General features: G+C 39.8%; 1 protein-coding gene across 8 annotated transcripts in view; it reads left to right on the plus strand.

Annotated features, from left to right (window-relative positions):
* Positions 1 to 27353, plus strand: part of TNS3 (tensin 3) — a 234011-nt gene that overhangs the window by 94966 nt on the left and 111692 nt on the right. For 6 of the 8 annotated variants that reach the window (XM_049823713.1, XM_049823714.1, XM_049823716.1 and 3 more), the window contains 4 exons: positions 1526 to 1564; positions 12612 to 12653; positions 22109 to 22161; positions 22991 to 23162. In XM_049823713.1, the coding sequence (XP_049679670.1) occupies positions 1526 to 1564; positions 12612 to 12653; positions 22109 to 22161; positions 22991 to 23162 (306 nt within the window). The remainder of the gene's footprint in view (positions 1 to 1525; positions 1565 to 12611; positions 12654 to 22108; positions 22162 to 22990; positions 23163 to 27353) is intronic. The other 2 variants (XM_049823715.1, XM_049823718.1) reach the window with 2 other exon arrangements.

Here is a 27353-nt window from a genome sequence, read left to right on the forward strand (position 1 = left end):
ATGGGCGTTTGGTTGGATAGACTAGTGAATCGTGAGTGGCAGTCATGAAATGAGCTGCAGAAATGCAGCATAGTAAGACCTGGGGCTTGCAAGCCCACTGAGGAGTCAGAGGGTGCAGCAGACAAACCTCAAGTGTTCACGTCTGTCCTGTTTTCTTTAGGGGTAATGTGGAGAACACGAGGAGGCTGGGTGTTGAAAATCAATGCTCTACTTTTTTTTTTTTTTTTTTTTTTTTTAAAATAAGTACTTTGTGATTTAAGAAGCATCGAGAATGAGGTATATCTTTTTCCATAAGCAGTTATGGAGGCAAACGCCATCCCTTCCATGGTAGTGGTCAAAAGCTGTTCCTAAGAGTCAAAACCAGAGTGGGTTGTCCTGGGGCAGTCAGGTCTGTCTCTTTTTGTCTGTGCTGCCTACGAGACTGATGTTTCTTTTTGTTCTTGCAGCTTGCTCTGTTGCATAGTCTGCATCTTCTTATTATTATTCTAAGGGTTATAAATGCTAAATCAGGCCCCTTCTGCTCAGTAACCCGCTCTGTGCACGGTGACTTGATTGCTGGTAGGACGGCTCACTGGCAGTCCCTCAGAGAAAACTCCCCCTTCGTAGTCCAGGTGTTGCCACAGAGTTTTTGGCTCGGCTCTGCTGGCCAAGAGGTGAGTCTGTTCTGGAGAGCCACAACTGTGGAGGTGAACGTGTTAAATGAAAGAGTTTTCACTGGGGCTAATCTCAAGGTGCGTGTTAAAGTGAGCATGCACGATTACTGAAGCTCAGGTGAGTGCTGTAAATTGATGAACCACAATCTTTCGACTGTATCTGTGAGGTCTGAGGGTGCCTGCTGTAGGGGACTGTAGAAAGAAGCTAACACTCGCTTTTCCCTAGATCATCACGTAATCTGAGTTAGTCATGCTTTTCCTGGGTTTCTTTGTGTTTTGGTTTTTGACTATCGAAACAAGGTTGGTTGGGCTTTTTTTGGTGTGATGTATACAGAACATGTTCTCCATAGGAAGTGTTTTAACTTGGAGCCAAGCCTCTGAAATTATGTGAGTCCACAGAATAGCTCTTCTGCTTGCTCTGCTCAGCCCACACCCTGTAAAAAAAAATCCAGAACAAGGATAAGTTATTGGGAACTGCTGAAGTTCTAGATTACTTGAATAACAGAATACTTATTAACTGAGATGATACTAGAAGAATGCTGCACAGGATGGATGGAGGCGGGGCAGAAATCCCTCTATGTTTCCCTGCATATGTGTCCTGAGGGAAGACGTTACTCTTCAACCTGTTCCGCTGATCACAGCATGGGAGCAGGGCAGTGAGTTAGCATTGAGCTAATGCTGACTCTTCAGGGAGCTGAGAGAAAGCAATGCAGCTGCGAGCAGCTGTGGACACTCAGAATCTCCACCTGGTCTGGTTGGTGCTACTTTGACTCTGCCTGGATTTCAGTGTTTGAGGGAGCTCAATCATTGGGTCATCTCCAAAGGAAGTATGTTTGGTTTTTTCCTTATTTTATTATTATTTTTTATTCCAGGTGGTGACACCCTGCTTTTTTCCAAGCAACTACGAACTGGTAAGTATTTTTGGCACTGCTGATGTCTGTCAGGTTTTATTAGGTTATAGGTTAGGTTACTGCTGTAGCCTCCTATATTCTCTTGTTATTTCAGTACTGTGCCATCATCTTTCCCCTGTGAGGGCTCGGCAAATCAAGGGTCTGTTCCTGAAGCTTGTTACTGTGTCCTGTCGCATGCAAGGATTGGGTTGTTTTACTGAGCATTTTGCAAGGCTGAGGATTAACTGGGTGAAATGTTTTCTGCTGCTTAGGATTCTTCTTAAACTGGACTGGGTGGCCTGCAACCGTGTGCAGTTGTCCATTACATTATCTGATTTTGTTTGTTCAACATTAATTGCTTCAACATACCAATGCATCATGTCAGCTTGAAAGCACAAATAGTGGTTGATTTGGTTGGGGCCTGTTATTTTTTGTTGATGGTGGAAGAGAGGAAGTTAACCCGCACTTGCTCAGGATAGGAAGATGATAAGCCTTTTCTGGCTTGCGTGACTGAATTTGGTTATTTTATCTTCAAGGGTAACACGAATGATGTCTGGAGGATGGGGCGTAACAGTTATTTATTGAATCAGCACTGTCACCTGCTAGTGTCATTACTAGGACTAATCGGCCAACAGCTGATGCCCAAGTGTCAGCCAAGAACTCGGTGTATTGTAGGTATGTGATGCAGCCACTGGCAATTAGGAAGCCTACATCTCACTTCTGCCTTGCTATGTGAATTGGCCAAGGCACTTCGCATATTTTTGTGTCTTGATTTCCCTGCTGGAAACATACACGTAATGATACTTACCTAATACAAACCACAGAAGTAAAAAGGTGCTATAGAAGTGTTGCTTCATGCTTTTCTTAATTATTATCATTTAAAAGAAAGGCTGGAAACCTAAAAGTGATTTGTGGTATTATGAGGAATGTGGATATCAACTCATGGGATGTCTCTCCTAATTTTGACCCAGTCATTTTATGAATCAACCCACGTCACAGTCTGAGGATCCTGTATGGCATTACTGCTAAAATTATAAATAGAAAAGAAACCCTTTCTTATGTCTGCAGCTCACCGTATTAGATGTATACTGGCAACAGCGGTTGCTGTTTCTTTTGTGTTGGGCACACAACCTGTGTATTGATTCTGACACGGAAAATTTGTCATTGTGATTCAGCAACAATTTTAAACATACAGCAACCTGTGGGATATGTTACCAGTCATTACCATTACTAATTCTGGTTGAACTTGGTTTCTGTGAACTGTGAACATGGGGCAGTGCTGGTGATTTGGGCCCAAGGGACTCTGCGACCTGCTGACAGCTGAATAGTGTGGATGGCAAAAGTGGCCTAACCTGATTTAGTTCACTAGCAGGGATGTAGCCAGAGGTATATTCAGTCCCTGAATAAAACGTTTACTAGTTTTAGGCAGAAGAAAGGGTGGAATTCTATTTAAATTTCTTGCAGGGAAAGCTGTAGGTGAAATACTTTCACTACGTAGTATGCAATACGTTCTTATTACTGAGAGTGAGACTGAGCAATGTGTTTTGCTTTTGATATGAAACGTGGTGACCTTTTGAGATTAGGAGTCTGCTTTGTGCACAAGTAAATTTTATCTGTTTAGTGAAGAGTTCTGTTGTTCTGAAGGAGGATAACCTATGACCATCTTGGCTGTAAGAAATTTCTTGTACAACTACTTTGAGATCTTTAGATAATAGGGAGGGCAGTACTGTATTCAAATTAACCAAAACTTTGTTGCATTGCAGTTTGCTGCTGAACCATACATTTATCCCCATTCATTCCAGCCAAGGAATTCCAACTTTTTGGTTCTCACATAAATAAAACGATGCATACGCCTGCTCTAAATTAGCGCTACATATATTTAGCCAATGTAGCGGTTGCCTGCATGGCTCTCCTTAATGTGGCTTATAGCAACCACTGTAGTTAAACTCTCAGTGGCATGTTTGTTGGAAGACTGTGGAAGCCTGCTGAAACTCACAGATGCTCTTTTTCTTCAGAATGTGGGTTTTATTGATTATTTTCAGCTTGGATGTCTGTTTCCAAAGAGGCCCTTTCTTCCCGTTTCTCATGAGCCATGTATCTTGAAGCTTTGTAATGACATCAGGACCCTCATATATCAACCCAATGCAGCTGTTAGGAGTTTCAGGTGCTAAAACACAAACCAGCTGCTGTTCGGTGTTCTAATGCTACTTACTTTATGTTGTCATGCTCATTCCTCTGACCGGTGAAAGGGGCGATGATGTTAGTCCAGCTCTGTTAATTCAAGTCAAATGTTTAGCAAAGATGACCTATTCTGGTGCACTTCATTTTATTTCAAGAAGAGGCAATGGGTTATTTGTGGCAATGGACTTTCATTGTAGGGATGTATAGCATGACCCAAAGATTTTGAAAAAAGAAAAAGGGGGGGGGGGGGGGGGCGGGGAAGTGCCATGGTCATGTTTTTTTTTAATTCAAGAGCTGACTTAGCCTATAAACCAGTTCTCCTAAGATTTGATAAAAATCAAAGATGGCAAGTCTGTTTAGACAGCCTTTTCTGGCATTGTATCTTATTTTGAAAGATTGACAATTATTCAGTTGATCTTCTTTTTTAAAATCAACATTTTTAATAAAAAAATTGCGAACAAGTACACACATTTGTATTAAGTCTCTCTAGTGCTGCAAAAAGAAGAGAAGGTTTAGGCCCTAACCTTAAAGCTCTAAATACTTTTAATTTCATCTATTACTTTGAAAAGATAAAAATAAAGGGAATGCCAATGGAAGGATGTTATTTTTGACATAATTTTTAGATTCTAGGAAGTATTCTAGGACAGTTTAAGATGCTTCAAGAGGGCAGTAAGTTTGTCTCCTTCACTGAAAGTTTTTTCCCATCCTTCATGATGATGTATCTTTGGAAAGAATAAAGGGAATGAAATCTTAATTCCTCAGAGGCCCCTCATGTATCCTGCCAAATATCTTGTGGTAATGAAATGTGGCATGAAGGCCCAAACCCCTTAGCATACATGGATTCTTATCTTAAAATTAATCCATTGGTTGAATGGTGCTTATCACTGCATGACTTGTCAGTTTTAAGGCACGGTTAAGTAGTGATCTTTACCAGAGAAATTTCTGATTTACCCTTTATAACCTTTCCTCTCCCCTCCCCCCCCCCCCCCCTTCTTTTTTCCCCCTCTTCGTTCTTTTTCCTTTTTTTTTTTTTTTCCGACTGGTTACTAAGGAATTCTGCATACCTGTAGTGCTGCCATTTAAACATCACATTTCATAACCAGCTGTTGTAAAGTGGAAAGATTAAGTGGACACTTACCCAGCTACTTATTTTTTTATTGTAACATCACTTCAAACTGAAGTTTTATCCAGCTATTTTGCTAAGTCTCGGGTGGAAGTTTAATCACTTTGATAGAAATTGGGGAGGGGTGGCAGTGGTTCTGCTTTCTTTGTTTTGCTTAACTATGTTTTCCTTAAGTTTGCAAGCCTCTTTTCTGCTTGTGAAGAGAAAAATAAAAGACTTTCACATTCAGAACCCTCCTAACAAACCAAAAACCTGATTTTGAACAGTGAGTCAGACTGTGCTCTGGCCTGTCTCAAAAGAGGAGGGGAACAGAATAAAACTAATTGTGGGAGAAAAGGGTTGGGGGGGTGGGGGTGGGGTGTTTTTCATCTTTTTTTTTTTTACAGAGTGGGAGAATACCTTGAAAAAATTGCTGAAGAAGCAAGTGATGGAGTCACAAAGGCCTCATCCTATTTGCATACCTCATTTTTACTTGAAATCTATGGTAGTTAAAGCATAGCTTCATGTATCCAACCTAGTGCCAGCATTTTTCTCAAAAGAAACTAAAAGTGAATTTTTGTGAAAATGTATTATGATACAAAGAAAAAAACAAAAATGAAAAACCATATATGGGGAAAGAGAGGAAGAAAACAGAAAACCTCAAGAAAACTCAGTACGCTAACAATGTTTGAAAGAAAACTAGTCCTTTTTAGCAAAACCCCCCTCCTGTTCCTTTTTTCCATGGTGCCTGGTGAATGAAGTCCTCCCCGGATGCTTTGGCTAAGAAAGATCAGTAGATACCACAACCTGTATTTTTATCCTCACTGCATTCATTTACTTTTTAAAGGCATCTTCCCACAAAAGAAAAAAAAAAAAAAAAGAGTGAGGCGGTTTGTTGTTCCCATGGAGCACAGTCCATCTGTTTTTAATGTGAGCTTGCAAGAGATTTTTTGAGAAATCTGAGGCTGAATTACTGTTTGTGCTGTTGGGAAGGCCTGAGCTTGTAGACGAAGGATTGCATTCTCCAATTTCATTCTAAGTGGGGCCTCAGTACTAGAAGACGCGAGATTGTTAACTTGGGTTAATCAGGTATGACCTCCAAATACCCTGGAGTACAGTGACAGTGACTAAGCTGAATTAGGAGCTGACATATGCAACGATTTTGCTCTGCCAGCTATGATTTTGGTTTCCGGCTTAAATCAGTAAAAGCTTTGCTGGAAAATTGCATCAAGTGGGTTTGATTTGTAATAAATTTCTATAATTTATGGCTAATCCGTTTCCAGATTTTCCTTTTTCTTTCTTCTTTCAAGCAATAGCATGGAAGTCCTATGGAAAACTAGGAAAACACCCAACTCTGTTATTTACAGGGACTTGTTTCTCTATTTGCTACGTGCAAACTTGAGCTCGCAGGACCTGCGAGATGCACACAAAGCAAGTGCTATGCGCACATAGCCAGCGTGATCCTAGTTTGTTTGCAAAGGGTGGGAATATCCAGTGGAGGTTTATATTTGCTTTTTCAGTTCCTGCTTTGTCACCATTCAGAATCATAGTGCCCGTGTCTCCATGCGAAGACATCAGTGGGCTTTGAAAAAACCATTATGCAGATGATGTTTCTCCACTTGTGGTTCATACAGATTTCCTGAACTGATAAGGAAGCAAAGTTGTCTTGAAACTTTTTTTTTTCCCCTTAAAGCTAGCTCTTTCTTGCTATTCAGTTTTCCTTTAATAATTTTTGAGCTGTGCTTTTTTCTGCCTTTTTTTCCGGCTTCATCACCCAATAATATTCTACTTTTCTTTGTTTCTTGATTTATTAGTGCCACATTCCCCCAGTGCCATAGATAGCAGAAGCACAGACTGATGAGATGCTTTCTTGACAAAACCTGTGAGCTGCTGCCTGAATTGAAACACTTGACACGATTATTTTTCAGACTTTTTTGGATCTGGGAATCCCTAGAAAGGGGTTGATGTGGGCCTCAGTATTATGCATTTCTGTGGGGTTTGTTTTTTCTTTTATGTTCCAAGTGCTTACCAGAGTAAGGCCATAGACCCCACAGGTCTGCAGAGCAGAGGTTCAAAAGTGCTGTTTTAAAGTACAGTCAGTGCCTTGTTCATAAAAGTCTCTGACACCCGTAAAAGGGAACAAAGAATCAAATTGCATGAATGTGGACACCCCACTCCCCCAAATTAATGAAATGTAGCGATCCTGAATTGAGCTGTGCAGTGTATACTATCAAAGGCCAGTCATTATATTTGCCAGAAGGGAGAGCTCATGTTGTTTCTAGGAATGCTGGAGAATTACAAGATTTAATAAAAGTTTAAATACGAAGTTTTGTTATAATGCACTGTGTTCAGTCCCCGGTGTTCCTCCAAAATGAAATGAAAATCAGGCTTTCTTTGAAGAAAAAAAAAATCTGCAGAAATAGGGGATCAATGAGAAGGAAAGCTTCGGTAGTTTCCAGAGCCAGGTTTGCCTGCTTGTTTCTTTATTTTCTCCAGGTTGACTCCTAACCTTACCACTGAGTGTGGTACTGCTGTGGGGTAGAAGCATCTGTTTTTCTGGAATGTGACACAATTCACTACAGCTAAATCCAGCAGTGCGAGGTATAGCTTGCTTCTTTCTGCCTTCCCAGCTTTCTTTTAGCTAAAGGGAAATCATCCATGTATCAAACTCCTCAGTATCATTGGTTTTCAGTTGGCATAGAAACTTTTCACATATGTTTGACTTTGCGGGTTAGTAAATGGACCTGCACAGATTCTGCTTGACAGCTCACACTGGAAAAGGGAAATACACGCTCCAGGGTAGTTTTTTTCTGCTATTCTGCATAATTTTCTCTTATCTCAAGAGTGACAGATCTTATGTCCCTTGTGAACGTGCTTTTAGTTAGTCTTTGAAAATGCTTTCTCAGCAGTGGAATATGTAAAAGGAAAGAACAGTACCAATCCCATCTCTATAAAGTGTGCCAGCTGAATATTAAAAAAACCAAACCCAAACCCCAAAATACTTAGTGTGGCACTAAGTATTACAGTGTCATGGAGGACTGCCACTTGCCTTTCGAAAGGAGAAGACAAATGCATTAGTGTTGATTTAAAAAATCGGTGTTTCTTATAGTCAGTATTCATTGTAATAAGCACAGGTATCCATGTGGACCCCTCTCTTCAGACAGAACTGTGAAGCAAATGTCATTCCTTAGGTTAAATTCTGATGTTTTGTCTGACTATTCTGTAATGGTGGATCATGTTTGCTCATTGCTTAACTAATCTTCATTCCCTAGCATCCCATTCAGTTTTAGTTCACTGTCATGTCAGAAATCATGCTGGTTTAATTTGCCTTAGGTTAATGTTTTCCACATGGGCTGAAAAATTTAGTACTTGCATGTAAGTAACAAAGTGTGTGTAGCTCAAGTGTTACGTGTGAGCTTGCTTTTGATTCTTCTCACTTAATGTCATTAAATGCTGGAGTGAGAGAGGTCAAAGCTCAGGGTCTGCTTCTTGGAAAAATGTCACAGCACTACCTGGTAGATTTGGGGGTCATTGGGTTTTGGGTGCCTTTACAGTGGAATCCAAATGAGAAGCTTTCAGGGCAAGATAGCGCCACTGATTAACAAAACCTTAAGAAAGGTGACGAAACTGTGTGTCTTGAATGACCAAAGTGGGCAGAGCATCTCCTGTGGCATTCCTTTAACGGCTGATGTGTGTTCCTTGTTTGTAATTACTAAAAGGAATATAACTTTTTTTTTCTCTTTTTTGAAGTAGCAGTGTCATTTTATCTTTTGCTTTAATAGCCTTATTTTTCCTTCAGAGAGGCTTTTCTAGGGAGCTATTGGCAGGAATCTGTGATGGTTTTCTTCTGTGATGGCAGGAGAGGGAGGTGGGACAACTTTTTTGGAACAATTTTTCTTTGTTCCGTAGCAAAGTGGTTTTTATTTCTAACCATGTGAATCTAATTTCCTTTGCACTGGCTTTATGGAAAGGTGAGGACAAGAATGTTGTGTTGTGTTTGATATTCTTGAAATGTTACTATTAGTGAGGTGCACAAGTAATGCACATTAACTATAATATACTGTCATCGCAGTATTCAGTGCGTTATATTAGGTCAAAGTATAGTGGCTGCACATGGGGCCAATGAGATGTGAGAGGCATCTAATATCCTTTTGTCTCTGATTTCTAGTTTTACACTGGGAAAGTAATTCTCTTAATACAGGTCACAGTTTCCCCATGGAGAATAGTAGCATTTCTTTCCCTTTTACAGGTAGTATTGGGAGAAAACACCCCAAAAATGAGATGTGATGAGATATTGCAACGTGCGGTGATGTTTTCCCTGTGAAGTGGCAGGTTTTTTGCCAACAGCAGCGTGTCTTCCAACTGGGGGAGAGGAGTGGGAGAGAACTCGGGAACTGGAAACAGTGGCCATGAAGAGAATGGGATTGATGTCTGCGTAGAAGGAAGGGGGGGAGGACTTTCACAGTTTTGTTATGGAGTTTGTGAGATCAGTGAATTTGGCTGTTGCAGTTAGAATTTTTTGTTTTGCTTTACTTTTTTCACCTGGATGTCCTATAGGCGTATGTTAGCCTGGCTTCTTTGCCATCTCTGGTCCTTTTTCTTTTTTAGGACTTAAAGACAGGAAGATTTATAACTGGCACAGCTATGTCCTAGGGTGGTCACTGTAGAAAGTAATGAAGAAGTTTCAAGAAGAAATGTCAAGCTTTCACTAAAATCTTTAGAAATTTGCGAGGTAGCTCTTCCATCTTAATGTGCCTGATAGTCTTGGTTAAGATCTTTAGCTTGGATATTAGAATATACTTTCAAAGCCCTCCTTCATCTGTGTCCAGTCGGAGACTTGAAGCTGGATCTTCCACATCCCAAATGAGCGTACCACAGTAGTTAGCCACTGAAGAGTTTTATTTGTAATTTTAATCCTAGAGTTGATGAATAGGCAGCAGGAGTAGCAGTATTTGGCTTGTGGGCAACCATTGTAAAGCCGTGCAGGGAGTGTACGGAGACTTGAGTGTACATCCTTAGGTGGACCGGTTTTGAAAGAAAGTGGTTAGATGCTGGGCATCTGGTTATTGTGTGTATGTGTGTGTGTGTATATATATATGTATATATATCTGTGTGTGTATGCATACACACATGTATATACAAACACGTATATTTACCTGAGATGGCTTTTTCACCACAACTCATTTTGGCACTCTTGCCCTTAAGTCAGAAGAAGAAGGAAGCAGTGTGATCCTGCTACTTGAAACAGTCATGTCAAGCCCTTTGCTTTTAGCACCCTGTTCCCTCTCTGTAGTAAGGTGGAGAAAGCTGTCGCTTCTAGCAGAGTGAGAGAACATGAGGCATTTCAGCCGGGGCCAGACAAGCTGGAGAGCAAATTCAAAACATTAAAACAGAAAGAGGAGAAGAGGATATTCTTGCTGCTTATTCCATGTTCCATCTAGTAGTTATCCTGGAAAACTTTCAGACTACACTAGTCTAGTGCTAAACTGAGCAATACAAGGAGAAAATCCCTTTGAACTGGCAAACATTAGGTATAAACCTCATTTATGTCTCTGTTTTATGTGCAATGACACAAATAGGCTGCTTAGTTGTTCTGGAAGGGTAGGTGCCGAGTTCAGCTTGTGTATGAACTTACAGGTGAAGAGCAAAAAAGCGTTTTCCCAAGCGCTCTCCTTATTGAGCCCATGAAGTCTCTCTCTACAGACACCCCCAAGTGAATCAAAAATCTGTATTTTGTGTGTCTTGCCTTTTCCTGTGTGTGTCTCTTTATTTCTGCTAAGTAGCAGTGAGTGTCCTAAGACTGTAAAATAGTAGTAACTAAGGTTATAGTGATACAGGTATTTGTCCTATGTATCACCTTTAATCTGCTGAGAACTTTGAAGTTTCAATCAATTCAGGGTTTCTGGGTTGAATTAATAGCACTGGTCAGTTTATATGTTAGTTCTTCTGACTGATGGGTTTGTGCGTTTAACACTATGGAGATTTGGTAACTGGCAAGCTAAGTCAAGCTTTTAAACAAAGAATAAAACAACGTCAAAGCCTGCTCTCAAGGGTTAACCGTGAACCAGTCTCCCATCATAAGGGTTATGGCCAGTGCAGGCAGGATGGATGTCCTGGTAAATTGTCTGGGGGCTCATTGAATTAAGCAAGGTGTTGCTGCTATAATTTACACTCTGAAAATCTGTAACTGTTTTTCCAGTTGAGATTTGCAACTAGAATGTATCTGAACTTCAGTGACCCACCAAAAAAAGAGTTCACGCTTACAAGCTGCGTCTCTAGTTCAAAGCACCTTTCCCACAGCAGGTGTTGCAGTCAAATTTTCAGTTCTACCCCTACTGCATGGTGGAGTTTTGTGGCCATGCAGCTATGCTGGGGTACCCATAATCTGTTTTAGGCAGAGGCTGGTGTTCCTAGTTTGGGCAAACATTGTGTTCCTCTGGGTGTACATGCTGCTTTAGCTTTGTTGTTGTTGTTTAACACTTTCCAAGCTATAAATTACTGCATGGTCTTGAAGTTGCAGGACAATCCAGCTCTGTTCAGCAAAATGATTCAACAGGAAGAACTGGGTTTTCATTTTATTGTCTGTGCCATTTTAAGATGGCTCGGTTGCTTACCCAGAATTAGAAAGCAGTTTTCTGAGACTTTTTCCCTCCTTCGGATGTGCTCTCCAAATAAGTAAGGTTCAATACCAGTTACTCTCTTACCTGTCAGTTAGTCTGTATGTGGTAGCGTGCCAGTGAAGATTATGAAGAGGGAAAATGTGTTTCATCATACATTTTTACATGTCCCTTTTAGTTTATGCTTTAAATGTACCAGGTAAATATTAAGTTGATTTGCATAAGGTTTGCACTTTCACCCTAAACTCTTGTAAAGTGTTGCAGAGTGCTGTTTTAATGGCTGTTATGTTTTGTTCCAAAGGTGTCTATATTTCAGTAGTGGATATATTTCAGTAATTCCTGTTCTGTATAAAATTTGCATGCAAGGTTTTGAGATTGTGAAATAACTTTGCATTCTGCAGGGTAAAGATGCAGATGGGCTGTTAGCTGTAATTATAATGCTGTTGCTACAGCAGCAATGTAGCTTGTGACAATTTAGCTTTAATGTCTTCTGAGCAAAACCTTCTTGAAGTTTGCACAGAATTTGAAGTTGTCTTTTGACAACAGCAATATTTTTATGCGGTTGAACATTAGGTGTTGCTCTATGCACAATGGACTGTTTGCACACTGGAGGAACGGGGAACGCTGAAGTTTGGTGTAGTGTTACTTGACCTACAGCACTGACTTAATTCTACTGCTACTTGGTTTTCTCATTTTGAGTGTTTTTCAAGGTGAAATAGTTCTGTTAATTCTCTCATTATAATTCCAAATGGTAAACTCCTTCATCTAGGGTATCTTCTGTGAAATGCCAAATCTTTACTTTTTTGAAGTTTTAAGCAAACATTTTGAGTTTGTTTTTTTTTTTTTTTACCCAGTTTTACCACTGTACTTCCCCATTACATTACCTTAGTTTCCTGTTGACAGAAGTCATGTATATTGTAACTGGGAGTAAGCACCCTCAGTAGCTGAGTGCTGGCTTACAAGACGTGAATACGCAGGATGATAATGTAAAATCAATTTGTTTTCCGTATCTGTTTGAAAGATAGTTTGGTTATTAATACTGTAGAACATATGTGTACTTCTGAATGATTTATTTGTCGTGTTTATACATTAGGAGGGGATTTCTTAGAATATAGTTAAACTATCTGGAAAATTAAAGTCAGTTTTGTTAACTTTTCTCCTTTTGCAGGGTAATAACAATGAGGCCATTAAAAATCACATAACCAGAACTGTAAGTAATTCCATTTTCTTTATTTCTTTTTCCTTTACTTTGGCTTGATTAATTTTCCTGTTTGTGGCTGCTTATTTTTATTACATCTTCATAAAGTGTTCATTGCTAGCCATTTTCAAAGCACGCACTTTGGTTTCTCTACTGTGTGAAATTAGCCTTTGATTAGGATAATTAGTGTTTTTTTACCCCCCTGAGTTTATCCAGGAACAATGAAATGAACTCTGTGTTCCTTGTTTCTAAATCAAGCAGGGGAGAAGTGAAGAGAAATATTAAAATCTTCATAGACTGATTGTATTCAAAGGAGTTCAGAAATTCAAGAGGGTTTTGGGTTTTTTCAGCAGCAAGAATATTAATTCTTGTATTGTGGTCAACATGCAATTGATCTTTTAGCCTTTATTTGTTCAAGCAACTGTGCCATGTTATTTACAAAACAAATGAAATGCCCTTTCCCAACCCTTCATTGTTGCTGCTGCTGTAGTACTACTAGTACAGGTAGTATTAAATACATTTATTGAAGTACAGTAGAACCCAGTCTTCTAAGTGGTGTAGAAATTTCTGCAAATGGGAAGTATTGCACATTTCAATACTGATAGTACTTACGAGTATACTTCTAGCATAATTTCTGTGAAATCAGTAAGACAAAGAACACCACACTTTTTGAGGTCCTTTGCAGTTGCCTTTTATCAGAGATGCCAAGTTTCTTCATTTTCTAAATAAATCATGGGAGATGCCTATAGTTAACTATCTGTTAGTAGCCAACTGTGATGCAGACGGGTATTTGATTCACCGCTGTAAAGATGAAGTTAACGTTTAAAAAGGGGTGGAGGGAGGGTCTTGCAAGATGTGTATGGTCTTCACTGATTCATTGCTGAATTCAAGAGCAGCTCTCTACTGCAAGAAATCAGCATCTATTTCACAGTGTTAGTCTTGTGCCCGTTGCGTTTGTTTTGCGATGCCATCCGTGGTTCAGTGCTGCAGGCTTCTGCTGGTGCCGCTCCGTGCATGGCATGAAGAATGCCGATCCTTGACTGCCCGTATAGGTAGGAGACCTTCACAGAGGCTGCATTTGTATTAGCAGTGTAGTTTGTTTACTTGGGGTGGTGATAAATGTTTTTGTGCAACCAAGGCCATCTCTGTGATTGGATCTCTGCTATTATCCATGCTGTTCCGGTAAAATTATAATTATTTCTAAGTTGCTAGAATACATTTGATACTGAAACCAGCTCAAATGTCTAGTGACAAGGTTGTTTCTCCCTTCACTCTTCCTTAACTAGACAAATTAACTAAAATAAAAAAAAAAATCGGAATAGAGCAAACTTCTTAGTTATCTGCACGTGAATAATTGGTTTTGACAGCTGCTTTTAGTGTAACAAATGTGAAGCAAAATAATGAGCTACGTTGTGAGGAAAATAATTGCAGATAATTTTCTATTGTTAGTTGGAAGTTTTTAGCTGCATTGTGTTACATCTGAATACTTAGAGGGTTTTCTGTTTGTACTGGTTGCTTATTACACACGCCAAGGTCATATGTTTTGGGTTTTTTTTCTCTACATGTGGTAGCTTGTGCACAGCCATTTTGAAAGCAGCCTTAATGGCAAGCAATGCTTTTTCAGCTGTGTCTTTCATCCCATTATATTTTGCGTTGGTTGTTATTTGACCATTAGCAAGTTTCCTGAAATGTTGGGGAGTTACTTTTCACGGACTGGTATACTCCAGGAGCAAAGGGTGACGTGGATGAGGGGCAGGGGCTCGTTGGGAAATAGAAGAAAGTTCCCAACTAAAACACAGTGGTAGGAACACCTATTCCTGTTTGGAAAAGAGAGGAGGTATAAAGCTGCAAGCCTGGGTGAGGTTTTGCAGCTCTGGATCCGTGACCCGTGACTGCAGCACACATCCCGTCTGGGGAGTGCTCACAGGAGGCGCGTTCCTTGTCTTCCTGCCTTCTCTCCCTTCTAAATTTGTGCTGCGCTTGGTCTCCTTTTGGTTTATTAACTAAATTGGAAGAGACTGCTTTAACCTGCCTGACCCTTTTTTGGCTCTGAGATTTCTTCTCCCTTCCTCTCTCTCCTTTGCATCTTGTTCCGTGGCATCTGGTCCAGGAAAGAAAAGCTCTTGCTTTTTCCTAGCAACGTGATTGCTAATGGAATATTCCTAGCGTCGGCCCTTACTGCTTTATAGGAAAACTGTGTAAACATCAACAAAGAGAGTTTGGCTTGAATTCCAGGTAGTGTCAGAACCAAAGTTTTGTTAGCTTAATTCTAACATTTGGGATAGCTCTGAGGCACAGATAACGCTTTCTTACTCAGGAAGTCAGAAGTGCATTTTCTTACATGTGGAGGGCTTCCCCATGCCCATATGGACTGGAATCTTATTTTATTCTTAATATTAAAGTATTAAAAACAAATAAATAAGGCATCTTGTTTCAGCTAAAGGTTGGCAGAAATGATTCTGTCACTTTCTATCCAAGAATTGCGTGTACATAACTTTCTGTTAGTTAACAGGGTGCTAAATTTGTGCTGAAAGTTTGCTTCAGTTTTGATCTCTCTTAACTAGGTAGATCTGCTTCTGAAGGCTTTCCCTCTGCTACCACATTTTTTCTTTCCGCTGTGGACATCACTATCTTTTTACAGAGGTAGGAAGCAGAGCACATACATACAGGAGCTTTGCCTTAAGTGCTACTGAGTCATGCTGTACAGGACTTCCACAGAGCCTCCTAACGTGGTAGGTGCGAATTAATGCAGAAGCCTTTATGCTCTACTGTGTCTGTTGTGCTTAATTTCTTTGCCCGTGGGTAGTATTCATTCAGGAAGCTGTTCCAAAGCTCTGGAGTAATTATGAAACTATGCCATAACCAGAGCTGGAGCACATCTATTCTTTTAGTCATTGAGGTAAACTCCTTGGCTAACACTGAACATGGCAATACTTAAATACGGACATAGTACGTTTCCCCATAGGTTTGCGGTGGAACACAGTCATTGGAGTGTTGGCACGACTCTACTAACTCGCCCAGGCAGGTGTGCTCCTGCGCTGCGTGTGCGAGAGGCAGCGATCCGCGGCACTGGTTAGGGCTAGGCGCTAGCCTCGCAAAGCTCGTCGTCAACTCCTCGTCTTGGGACTTTGTAGAACTAAGGCTTCAGAAATACTACGGTTTTCCAAAAGTGAATATGTATACCTGCAAAATTGTATATGAAGTAAAACATCACCTGTGCCTCATTCTCACTTGAATATGGACTTTACGTGCATTCAGTATTCTCTCCTAAAGAGCGCTTAGTAGCAAAGATTCGCTATGTGCCATCTCTCTGTTATGAATTTCAATTTTTTAAAAGAAAAGCATGGATAGAAGACGCAGCTGCACCAGGAACTTTCAGGCTGTGAGCAGGGCTGCTTTTCTGAATCTAAGTGAGTTGGAAGATCATCCTCCTGCCCTGGTTAGTTCCTTGTTGCCCTGGCAGACCGATAGATGGAACTCCGTATCCAAGTGCCCCACAAACTTGAAAAAGATGAGCTGGATTACAAAGCCCTCCAGTTAACTTGTTAAGAGGAGCCTGGCCTGTCTTGGTTGAAGTGTTACAGGGAAGAATCGTGGGAGCAGCTTTGCCAGCAGCTAAGAGTTGGGGTAGTTTTTGGCAGGGAGACAGCAAGCTGGGATTTCTCACTTCTGCAGACACTGCTACTTGCAAGGGGTACATCTGTCTGGACTCTTGCTGTCACACTACACAGGGGAACAGATGATTATTTTTGTGGCACACAGTATACAGAACAAAAAATGTACAGCCAAACAAATAGCTGTTTGCAGTAGAAATAGCGATAAATCTCTTCTGCAGACACTCAACTCCAAAAAAAAGTTTATTTTTAATTAATTTTTTAGTATTTACTGCAGGATTCGATACACAGTAACATAGAGACATTTGTATTCACAAGGCCTGAATCTTTGTTTTCCACATTAGGAATTATTCTAAAGCCAGAGGCCAAAAGATTATGCAAATTTTGGTTCTCATCCAAGACATCCAAACATGTGTTTCATTGTAGCTTCTAAAAGCAACTACTGTGTCAGTAGGAATTATCATGGTGGAGCAGTCCAACGATCAGTGTAGTTCATTGTCCTGTCTTTCCTGCAGTACCCCGGAGCGTATAGAACTGTTACACTGTGCGTTAGAGTGGGTTAGAGAATTTCTTCTGATTCCTGTCGGTGGCTTGAGGAATGAAAATACCGTCACAAATTTGGTTAAAATGCATTCAGGTCTCCCGCTGATCAGTCTCTCTATTCTTATTCTTATTTGTGACTGTTTGAATGGTGAACGATCGTGTGGAAGAAAGTTTCATAAGCGAATTAAAAGCTTGTAAACTGCAATTTTATGACAGATTAGCTAATCAAATTTTCTGATGCTTATATCAACATTAAAAATAGGCACAAATAAAATGTTTATATCCCAAATAGATCCATCTCATTCTCTCAAAACATGTCCTGATACCTTTAAGTCACAGATTATTCATTAATTTACATTTCAGGTTGTTGTAGTTTCTACTCCTTGATCCTTACACTTGTTAATGCTTCCATTCAAGAAGCCCAGGAGAGAAATCGATGAGCTGTCTGAATGCACGTCAGATCCTGGAGCCATGAGTTTTCAGTAGTGCTGTTCCTTGGAGGAGCATCTAGTTGATGTACAGCTGTCTCGGCTGTTTAAAACAACCTGGTCCTTGAAACCAGTAGTTCTTATATTCTGCTGAGATCACTTTTAAGCAGATATTGTACTATTATATTATAGTTCAGCGTCAAGAACAGGGCTTTGGGAAAGGCTACTGAATGATTTTTCATTTGGCTTCCTTAGCCTGCCTTCGACTCTAGTCTCAAAAGTCGTTATCCCACCTGGTATTTCTAAGCCCATGTGTGGCCCACATGTGGTGTTTTAATTTGGTATTGGAAACTAGCAGTTTACATACTAGGGTTTTGATTACTTTTTATCCCAGAGTTGTCATATAAAAGATAGTAAATCGGTGTACTGACAAAACACAAATTAATTTATCTGGGGCAAAATTGATCTCCCTTCACCCTTTGTCCTTTCCGTGATCTTTCTGGTCTCTGAAGCTCTACTACAGAGGACTTCAGCCTATGAAGTGTGTAAGCCTACTAGTCGTAACCCAAGTTCCCTTACTTAGTTCTTGGAAAGGTTGACAATGATCATCTTGCTGAGAGACATGATTTTTTACAGATATGATTTATTTTGGGGTTGTTTTTTTCTTTTTTTTTTCTTCTTTTTTTAGGCATTATTTTTTATTTGATTGTCCCCATTTCTTTCCTTGAGAAGCAGCCTTTCTTTCATCATAGGCGAGGGGATGCAGGCTTAGCAGAGAGAATATTTCTTATTCCTTCTGTTTCTGGACTAGTGCAGAAGCCACCTCAGTGCCACACTGCGTGAGATGGCCTGTACTGTACCCGCATCGTGTTTTTACTCTGAAGCTGTGGAGAGACTGGAAGGGAGATTGTAAAGGTATGAGATGCAGCCTTCTGCCTGGGACAGCACAAGCTTGCTATTTGAGGCAGAGCAGGTAATCCAGAGCAGGTTCACGCACTTCGGAGTCAGAGGAAGGTGAATAAACAGGACTGATCTCAAAAGCCTGTTTTTTTCCAAGCTGTGCTTTTATTGCTGTCTTGCCCACTTATACTTCCATTGACAGCAGGCTGCGCTGGGAAACTTAGCTTCTAGTGACTGTTGTGACCTGGTGAAAATGATGTAGAATCAAACATGGGCTTGTTTCTTAGCTCCTGTATCCCACCTAGGCTGTTCTAGACTCTGGGCTGGTCTCATCAGAGGACTGCAGTTTTGGGAAAGTTGGGTTAGCAAGCTCTGCAATGTGCCCAGGACTAGACCCAGGAGCCCAGGATGGTAAAAGAAGCAGTAAGGAGGATGTCAAAGGAAAGAGTTGCACGGCTTGAGTTTTTGCTGGAAAAGGGCAATCGCGCAGTACCTCGAATGCAATGAATTTGCTTGTTAATAACATTCTGTGGCTGGCGAGAAGACAGTTGGCTTTGGAGAAGCAATTGCTTCCCCCTACTGGCTTTTGTACAACAACTGCAGCTAAACTTGCCTGACCAAAAGGGTCTTTGCACTTGTTTACAGAGGGATAACTTTTATGTGTTCTTGTTTGGGATTGATCTGTTTGTTCAGGGTATAAAAATTCCTTAAAACTGAACGAATAGGTAAATGGGAGGTGTTTGTTCAAAACATTGCTTCGCAAATGACTGCTTGTACTGTCTGCAGTGCCAGGCAGTCCCAGGGAAGCAGGTGAACAAGAATTTTGGGGAGAAGTTCAAGGAAGAATAGCCTCAGGGCGGTCTGTCCTACTGGGAACAAATTAAGTGCTAGTTCCACTGGATCCGAGTTACAACTCTAAATTTTTAGCCAGGTGTGGTTAAACAGCCTATTTTGAGCCATTATTTTTTGTTCCCCTTCATCTTTACTGCTGTTGGTTGACAGAAAATGAAAATCTTACCTAGTTTTGCAAAATTTTCTGTGTAACTGTCCATCCTGGGAGATGCCAGGTAGAATTTGCGATCTTGGAAGATTGGCCAAATGTTTTGCCATTATCCCTCCGCTGTGCAGCAAGGCAGAAAATAGTGTTGGTTTTTTTTTACTTGGATGGAGATGATTTGCCTTTATGGATAGTCTGCCCTGTGCCATTGAGTCCTGTGCTTGGCGAAACTTGTATTCTGCTGGTAGGTGTGTGTGACTTGGTCCAGAGTGAAGAAGAATACCTTCCTATTAGTGAAATGACCCTGAAACCATGCAGAAATGGGGGGGAGGGGAGAAGAAGAGAGGTAGTCACAGAAGTTCAAGATTGATTTTAGTTGACTATTAAACCCAAATTCAGTCAGAAGCATGGTAAGATATGGCTCACGTTTACAGATTGCCTGATGTGAGAAATGCTGTTAACAGCTTCTTCACGTGTTTGAGAATATGTTCTAGGGGTGTGCGTGTATATGGTATGTGTTTCATCAAACCATTAAAAGCTTTTTCAGTAACCATTTTGCCTCTGTAGTAAGTCACGTGTTACATCTTTGTTGGATTTTCCTAAATATTTTAGCGGTGAGGGGAAAAGTTAGTGGTGTAGTCATTGATAATTAGTAAACAAAACAAATAGTAAGAAGAGAAACTGAGGAAAAAAGAATGCATTGCTAGCTACAAGTAAGCAAGGCATGGAAGAGAGGGGGAAGTGACTAATCTAGAGGACTTGCAGAAAACCAGAGGTATGTCCTAGACTGTCCGTTTGCCAACACATCGACTGTAGTCAACATATAATGTACAAGGTGATCTTGACCTTACGAAGGGTTAGGTAAAGTTTAGTAGTTTGTTGCACCATAGATAGGCAATGGGAAGTTTCGTGATCTGAATCAAAGTATCTGTTGAAGATAGTTAGGGGGTCTGTTGATTTTGGGAGCTGTCCAGAATTTGTATAAAAGCGTATCCATAATGACAGACTGAAGTGTTGCAGCTTTTTGAGACCATGCAATGAAATGTGATACCCAGGTGAAATTTCAGAAGAAAAGTCCTTTAAAACTGATATATTTTTATACATGCAACCAATCAGCTAGAGTTTTAAACTTTATTATAGATACTTGAGGAAAATTTCTTTTCAAACAGCACTGATAGTTTAAGTTGTACCAGCTGTTGAATTATGGAAGTTGTCAGGATTATCCATTTTTGTACACAGAGCAGGAAAGGGTTATAGTACTGTGCATTTCAGTAGGTGACACGGCACGCATGTAGTAAAAATAGATCTCACTGACAGAGGTTTTTTTCTGCTAGTGGTTTGCATTATGTTATTGTTCATATACTTACATGCTGCATGCTACTAGGTTATAGGCTAATTTATATGCTACAATAGCGTGCAATAGAGAATTATTTTATCACTTATTTTCTTACCAGAGAAAGCCACTAAGTGACTGATTATTCAGGTTACATGGAGGTCTAGTCACAAAATTGGTAAAAACTGGTGGAAGTACTCCTTAAGCAGTGGATACATTTGTGTGACCAACGGAGACTGAGGAAGTGGAGGGAGAGGCATGTTCTGCAAATTGCTTTCCACTTATAAAATCAAAACAAAACATGCTAAAAGCTTTGTCTTGAATTTCAGTTATTAGTTATTTACTTGTTTTGGCACCCATGGTGTATTACCTACAGCCTTTAAAATCCTAAGAAAGTACTCGGTAAAAAGAAGCTGAAAATACCATAAAATTTCCTCGTTTTTTTGTTGTCTAAGCAAAGACAGGAACTAGTGGAACTGGGACCAAACACTTAGGTGAGCTGCACCTTACGCCATCAGGTGTGCTTTAATATTTGCCAAAACAGCTTGTTTCCAGAAATTTTGGAAGGAAATGTGCCACTTGCATATGCTTGTATGCGTCCTAGCTGTTCCCAGGTTTTGTTACACAGTGTCACTGTATGGAAAGTTCTAAGGCTTCTTCCATTCAATCACAATTTATTTGCTTTGGGAATATTTGTCATGTGTGTAGCCAAAATAGATAGGGTTTATCAGCTTTCCAGCTCTTACCCTTCATCTTAATAAGCTCTTCTGTGCATTTTTCTGTATAGTAAGTATAAATTCAGGGCAGAAAGATGAGTGAATACTCCTTCTCTCATGGAGTTACTGATACCTGATACTAATTGAACTTCTGATTTTCTGTATAACAAGATATATCTAAATGTAAAGTAAATATTTTTATTTCTTTTTATTTAATGTTAGTATAGCAATAGCTGTCTTTTTCTAAAAACCCATCCTGGAAAGAAGGGATACTGCCCCTCTAGATGTCCCTGTTTCTCTCATTATGTACAGAGAGCCTGGGTGAGTATCACACTGGAGCTTAGTTCTGAGACAGCTAAAATTAGGTGAGAAAAATTCTGTTACTAAGATTCATGGGGAGAACATTGTGACATTTTTAATGCATAGTTACTGTTACTGAACAAATGGAACTACGAAAGACACACACTAAATTCTTGTAAAGCAAAACCATTGCAGCTCAGGCTTCTATTCAAACTCCCAGGACTGATACTGGAATAAATTGAGTACATTTTTCAATATTGTTATAAGAGAATCACTCGAGAGGAACTTACTTTTGCAGGTTTATCCAGAAATTCAATCTCTATCTTCTCAGAAGTCCATTGAATGTTTTCTCTAATCTTAATGCAGTTACCAAGAAGAGCACAAAAGACAGCCAGCCCTTCTCTGGCAGCAGTGAGTTGGAAGAGGTAGTAGTGAGTCTGTATGAAGAGCTTGACATAACCTGGCCATAACCACAGTGTTTGCAGTCAAAACATAAGGCGATGATCCTCTCTTATCCTACTGTTGGTATAGTTTTCCATAGTGTGGATATAATAAATTAGGAAAAAAGGCAGGAATAGTGACATCAGTGGCGACAAGGAAGGTACTGGATTGACTGCTCTGCTTTCTTTGTTCTAGAATTCCAGTAGTGCCTTGAAGAACTCCTCTTTCACTTGTGACAAAGGATCACGGTAAGGATTTCTTCAATATTTTGTGTAGCAGTGTCACATACTGCTGTGGTGGGTTTAGTTTTGTTACTTGTGGTTGTGATTTCTGTGAGTTCAGTCTTCTGCAAGACATGTCCTGCTATGCAAGGACCATTTTTACAGTCCCTGTCTGAGAAAATAACTGGGGATATTTAATGAGCTTACTTTTAACTTAAGGACTGTAATCTTCTGATTATCCTATTAAGAAGGACAAGGTAAGGTGCCTGGTTGTGTCCTCAGCCTGGAAAAGGAGGAGAAGGTAGAGTAAACAGTATCTGTAGACTAACCTGTGAGATTAATTGCATGACATTGGTGTCTGCTGCAGTTTGGGGACTGGTTTTGGATTCACACCAGTGCTACTCAGAGCAGATTTCAAGATGGTATGCACCTGCAGTGTTTTACAGATCACTGGTGAATCTACCAATTTGTAAAGCATTTGCAGAATTCTACAGAAAAAGAGATTTGTGTGGACATAAGTACCTATATGTTTTCTATTTAACTCCCAAATTTGTTGCACTAGTGTTTGTCAAAGTTGCTTGTATTAATTTTATTGCTTTTCTACATTATTGGTTGCAGAGATTTTTTTTCACTACAGTTTTAATGTGAAGAACTCTGATGTTTGGCTAACTCCATTTGTGTATTGAACTGATTAATTTGAGCTCTGTAGGAATTTAATAAGTTGTAATTGTAATGAAAATATTGGAAACATCAGATGCTAGACTGTATGAATCCAAGTTGCAATTTCTTCTCGTTAGTATGCTATGCTTGTTCTCAGCCGCTTTCCTCTGAACTGCCACATCTGATTTCTTCACAGAAGTGCAGACTTTGATCACATTATGGAGGAAGGCTATGAACTTGACCTCACTTACATCACAGAGCGGATCATCGCTGTATCCTTCCCTGCTAGCTGTTCTGAGGAAACGTACCTCCACAATCTACAAGATGTAACCCGAATGCTCAAATCCAAACATGGAGATAATTACTTGGTATGTGTAGGATCAGTCTTTTGTGATACATCATCTTCTGTCCTGCAGGAAGACCACTTGTAGGTCCATGTATACCGTTATAAACTAAAAGTCACTCATCTGAGCTTTGGTCCACCTTTACAGCTTTGCAAGCAAGAGCAAGATTTTCAGTAGTGGTTTAAGCTGTTAGGCAAGGACAGGTATTAAAAGCACTTTTCTGCTGGTGGCACTGCAGTCTCTGTTGTGATAGCACATAGTCAAACGCTGTAGAATAATTGCACTGACTGTTTTCATTGTCCAAAGCATGCTTTTAAAAGATACGCACGCTGCAATGTGGACTGTGTTCGTTTTTTCTAGCAGCTAGGTACATCTGGGTCCTCAGTTGGGTATCTGATGGTCTCTCACCATCATGTCTTGGCTGTCTCTACTATATATTGTGAAACAACATATAAAAGTAGGGTTGCTGGTTTTGTATTCTGTCCAGCTCGTTCTCATTAACTTGATTTAGATGCATTTTTTTTCCTGCTGTTTAGTTTTCTGTAGGAAATTCAGTTGTAAGCAAATCTATAATAAGCTCCGTGTGCAGAAGTTTTTCTTTTTTTAAATGATGACCCAAACTGCTAATGTCCTGTGCTGTTTTCGGGCTAGTGCATCTAAATCCTATGGCATGTATTGTCTCAGCTTGTTCCATGAAGGCGAGTTTCAAACAGGGCCAGTATTTTATTTACTTTTTTCTTCTACTGTCTTTTTAGTTAGCTAAACTAGTTAGTTTAGTTAGTTAACTTTTAGTGTAAACTCTCAGAATCAAATCCACAGCTTCAGGGCTATGAACTTGACTCACAGTGGACATGAGTTTCTGGAGAGATTTCACCTAGTGATTTAAATAGATTGTCTTTCTTTCACAAATCAAGGTGTCATAGATGCATTATGAACCAGCTATTGTCCTCAAGATGCCCTTGTAATACTTGTAATGTGGTTTGATGTCCTCCGCATGCCACCTTCTTGCCCTTGGCTTCCCTTCCATCAGGTGCTGGTAGCTTGTAAGGCACAAGGTAGCAATAGTTTGAAGGTGACCTGTATGTAAAGCTTTACTGATTCACATTCACCTGTTCTCAGTGGCCTTTCCCATGTGACAGCAGTCTTTTGGTATTTGTGAAATAAGCTTGTAGTCTCAGTCCAGTTAAATCTCACTAAATACCTGTTTGTATTACAAAAATCTGACATATGGGAAGTCTTGTTTAGGGTGCCCTCTCTCAAAGTGGGATTGCAGTCAGTTTCTCTTGCAAAGTTTGGATTTATTTTTTTTTTGTTTTGTTTTGTTTTAGTTTTGTTCTGTTTATTTGTTTGTATTCTAATGAGTGCTTTGGAAATCGGGTGGCTTGGTCAAAAGAAAGTTTGATGCTGTCTGCTCCAAGTATGTTTCTGCAAATTTGCAACGTAACCTGGCAAACACAGCCAGGTCGTAGAGCCAGATCCCATTTTTAAACTATCATTTGTTTCTCATGTTTCAAAGACCCCCTTCAGTCTGCTCAAGAGGCATATGTATAGCAGCAAAAAAAAAAAACCAACAAAAAAAACCCCAACAAACCAACAAAAAACCAACCAACCAAACCCTCCAAATAAAGGTATGCAAGTGAGCAGCTCTGCTGAAGTTAATGAGAACAGTTTTACTCTTTCATTGGGTCAGGGTCTGAGCTAGCAGAACATATACTACAAATCAGCATTTAGCATTTCTTACCTAGCTGTTCTCCCTCCAGATTTTTACATATGTTAAACTGTTGCCACTACAGTTGATAGTGAGGACAGGGAAGCAGAATGACACACCCAAGGAATTGGGTGAGTGCATTGCTGCCTGTTTGAGTCTGTTGTGAAGACCGTGAACAAAAAATCACAAGTTAAACTCATTTGCTCTAACAGCAGAGGTTTATACTTTGAGAGTCTAAGGACCAGAGTCTTTTATGGAGAGAAGGAAGCCTGTTCATACTTTATAGTAAATTTTCGTCTGCTTTGTTGTCCTAAAAAACCAAAGCTTCCCAGAAGGCTTTGGTTCCTAAAGAAACGTGACTCCAACAAAGTCCAACAGTCTCCAACAGAGAAAAACTTCAAAACTGAATTTTTGTAGTGTCCGTGTAGTACTTTCATCAATTTATTCTGTTTGTATGTGTGTGGCTTTGATCAGCAAGAGGGAAATCACATTATGTTGAAAAATTCAAGATGATGTTACTCCAAAAGAATCCAGTGATGTGTCAAAATTCCTGTAGCTGTAAAAGCCTGTTCTTTAAATGCTGATAGCCTTTAGAAATTGGCTGTTATAACAACCAAGCTTTTATGTCAAAAATAGCAAAAGACTTTTTCAATCACAGAATAGAATCAGACTCATTTAGCTTGGAAGAGACCTTTAAGATCATCCAGTCCAACTGTAAACCTAGCACTGCCAAGTCCAACACTATACCGTGTCCCTACGCACCAAGTCTACACATCTTTTAAATACCTCCAGGGATGGTGACTCAACCACTGCCCTGGGCAGCCTGTTCCAATGCTTGACAACCCTTTTAGTGATGAAATTTTTCTAATACCCAATCTAAACCTCCCCTGGTGCAACTTGAGGCTGTTCCCTCTCATCCTTAAGTTATCGTTTTATATTAATCATGAATTAAGAATCTCTGGATTAGACAGAGAAAAGAAAGAAATGAGAGAGAGAAAATATTCCATAATGCATTTGTTAGAAAATAGTTTTTAAAGTGGCCAAGAAACAGTAATGCATTGATATGTTTGCTTTCCTGCAGAGTATTTTCATTGACAGGTTCTTTCTGTGACAAATGTTTTATTTGAAAACCTAAACCTTTCATAGTAAAGAGATTTAAAGGATAGGACAAAGCATCCTTTTATTCTCCCCCCGCCAATTCTCTTGCTTACAAAGGAATGCGTATGTTATTGCAAGATTCAAAGGCCTGATTCCAAGTGAATGCTGTTTTACACCACTACTTTCAAAATGCACGCAATGCAGACATCTGTCGAAAAGCAAAAACAGTTTAAAGGACACAATTTCTGTGTCAACTGAAAAATTCAGTTTGCAAAAATAAATTCACCATTATGTTACCATTTTGATTAACTTTATCAGTAATGTATTCGTCATGCTATTTTGACTGAAAAGTTTGCTTTGCGTTGCGCTTGTAGGAGAGGAGTAATGCTCAATTGTTCAGATATTTTGAGCTTTTAACCAAAAAAAAATCCATTATAAGCTTGTCTGTATACTTATGCTCATTTCCTAAAACTGAATGTTTTGGTGTTTAAAACAGAGAAATATGTATGTGTTTTGCAGTGCCTCTAACAAGTTTTATTGCAGTGATTGTTACTTATGGTTGTCAAAGCAGTTCTCTTGATGTTGATTTACAGCAGTGAAAAACGAGCAAGCTACCTTATTTCTGTCAGCTCCTGTACTAGTGTGCTGCAGTTACATTTTTGTATCCACAGTGACTGAAAGGTAATCGAGTTTTTTTCGGGCGCAAACTATTCTAAATCAGCTCATTAGTTAGAGAGGTATCTATGGAGGGGCATACAGAGCAGCTGATGAACAGTAACTCGTTTATATCACACGCATTAAGAATCTGACAGTAAATACGATTGGCTAAATTCATGGTCAGTTCTTTTTTAAAAGTGAAACAAACTCCAAAGCCACTGCTACAATTTATAAAAAATATTTCGGTGCTTACACTGTAGTCTTAGCATATACGTATTTGTTACTAGGTTAGACTCATGTAACTACTGTGCATTTTCTTGGTCTTGCATATGTAAATGATATGGTAATGCTTGTGTGGTGGTGTTGCTTTACTAGTTGGAACTATTTGTTAATTTTAGTTTATGTCATGGTTTGGCCACCTTCTCTTTTCCCTGCTCTTTACGCAGCACAAGGCTACCACTGTTTTCAGTTTGGTCCCACCTGGTAGAAGGGTTTTGCCTGCCTGCTCTCCCAGTCTCTCCTCCTTAATGGAACGGGCTGTAGGCTGGTGAATTGTTCCCCAGTCAGTACCTTGTGTTGTGTGACCGCAGTACATCTTTTGCTTTCCAAAACTGCCAGCTACATGCTGTTTGTTTCTGTTCTTTATCATTAGATTCTGTATTTCTGGTCATCTGATTAAGGAGCAGACAAAATCTAAGACCCTTTAGTACGTTTATCAAGGTCTCTTCTCCAGCTAAACGTTCTCCTTATTT

Source organism: Accipiter gentilis, chromosome 20 (assembly GCF_929443795.1).
Source record: "Accipiter gentilis chromosome 20, bAccGen1.1, whole genome shotgun sequence".
Classification (NCBI taxonomy): domain Eukaryota; kingdom Metazoa; phylum Chordata; class Aves; order Accipitriformes; family Accipitridae; genus Astur; species Astur gentilis.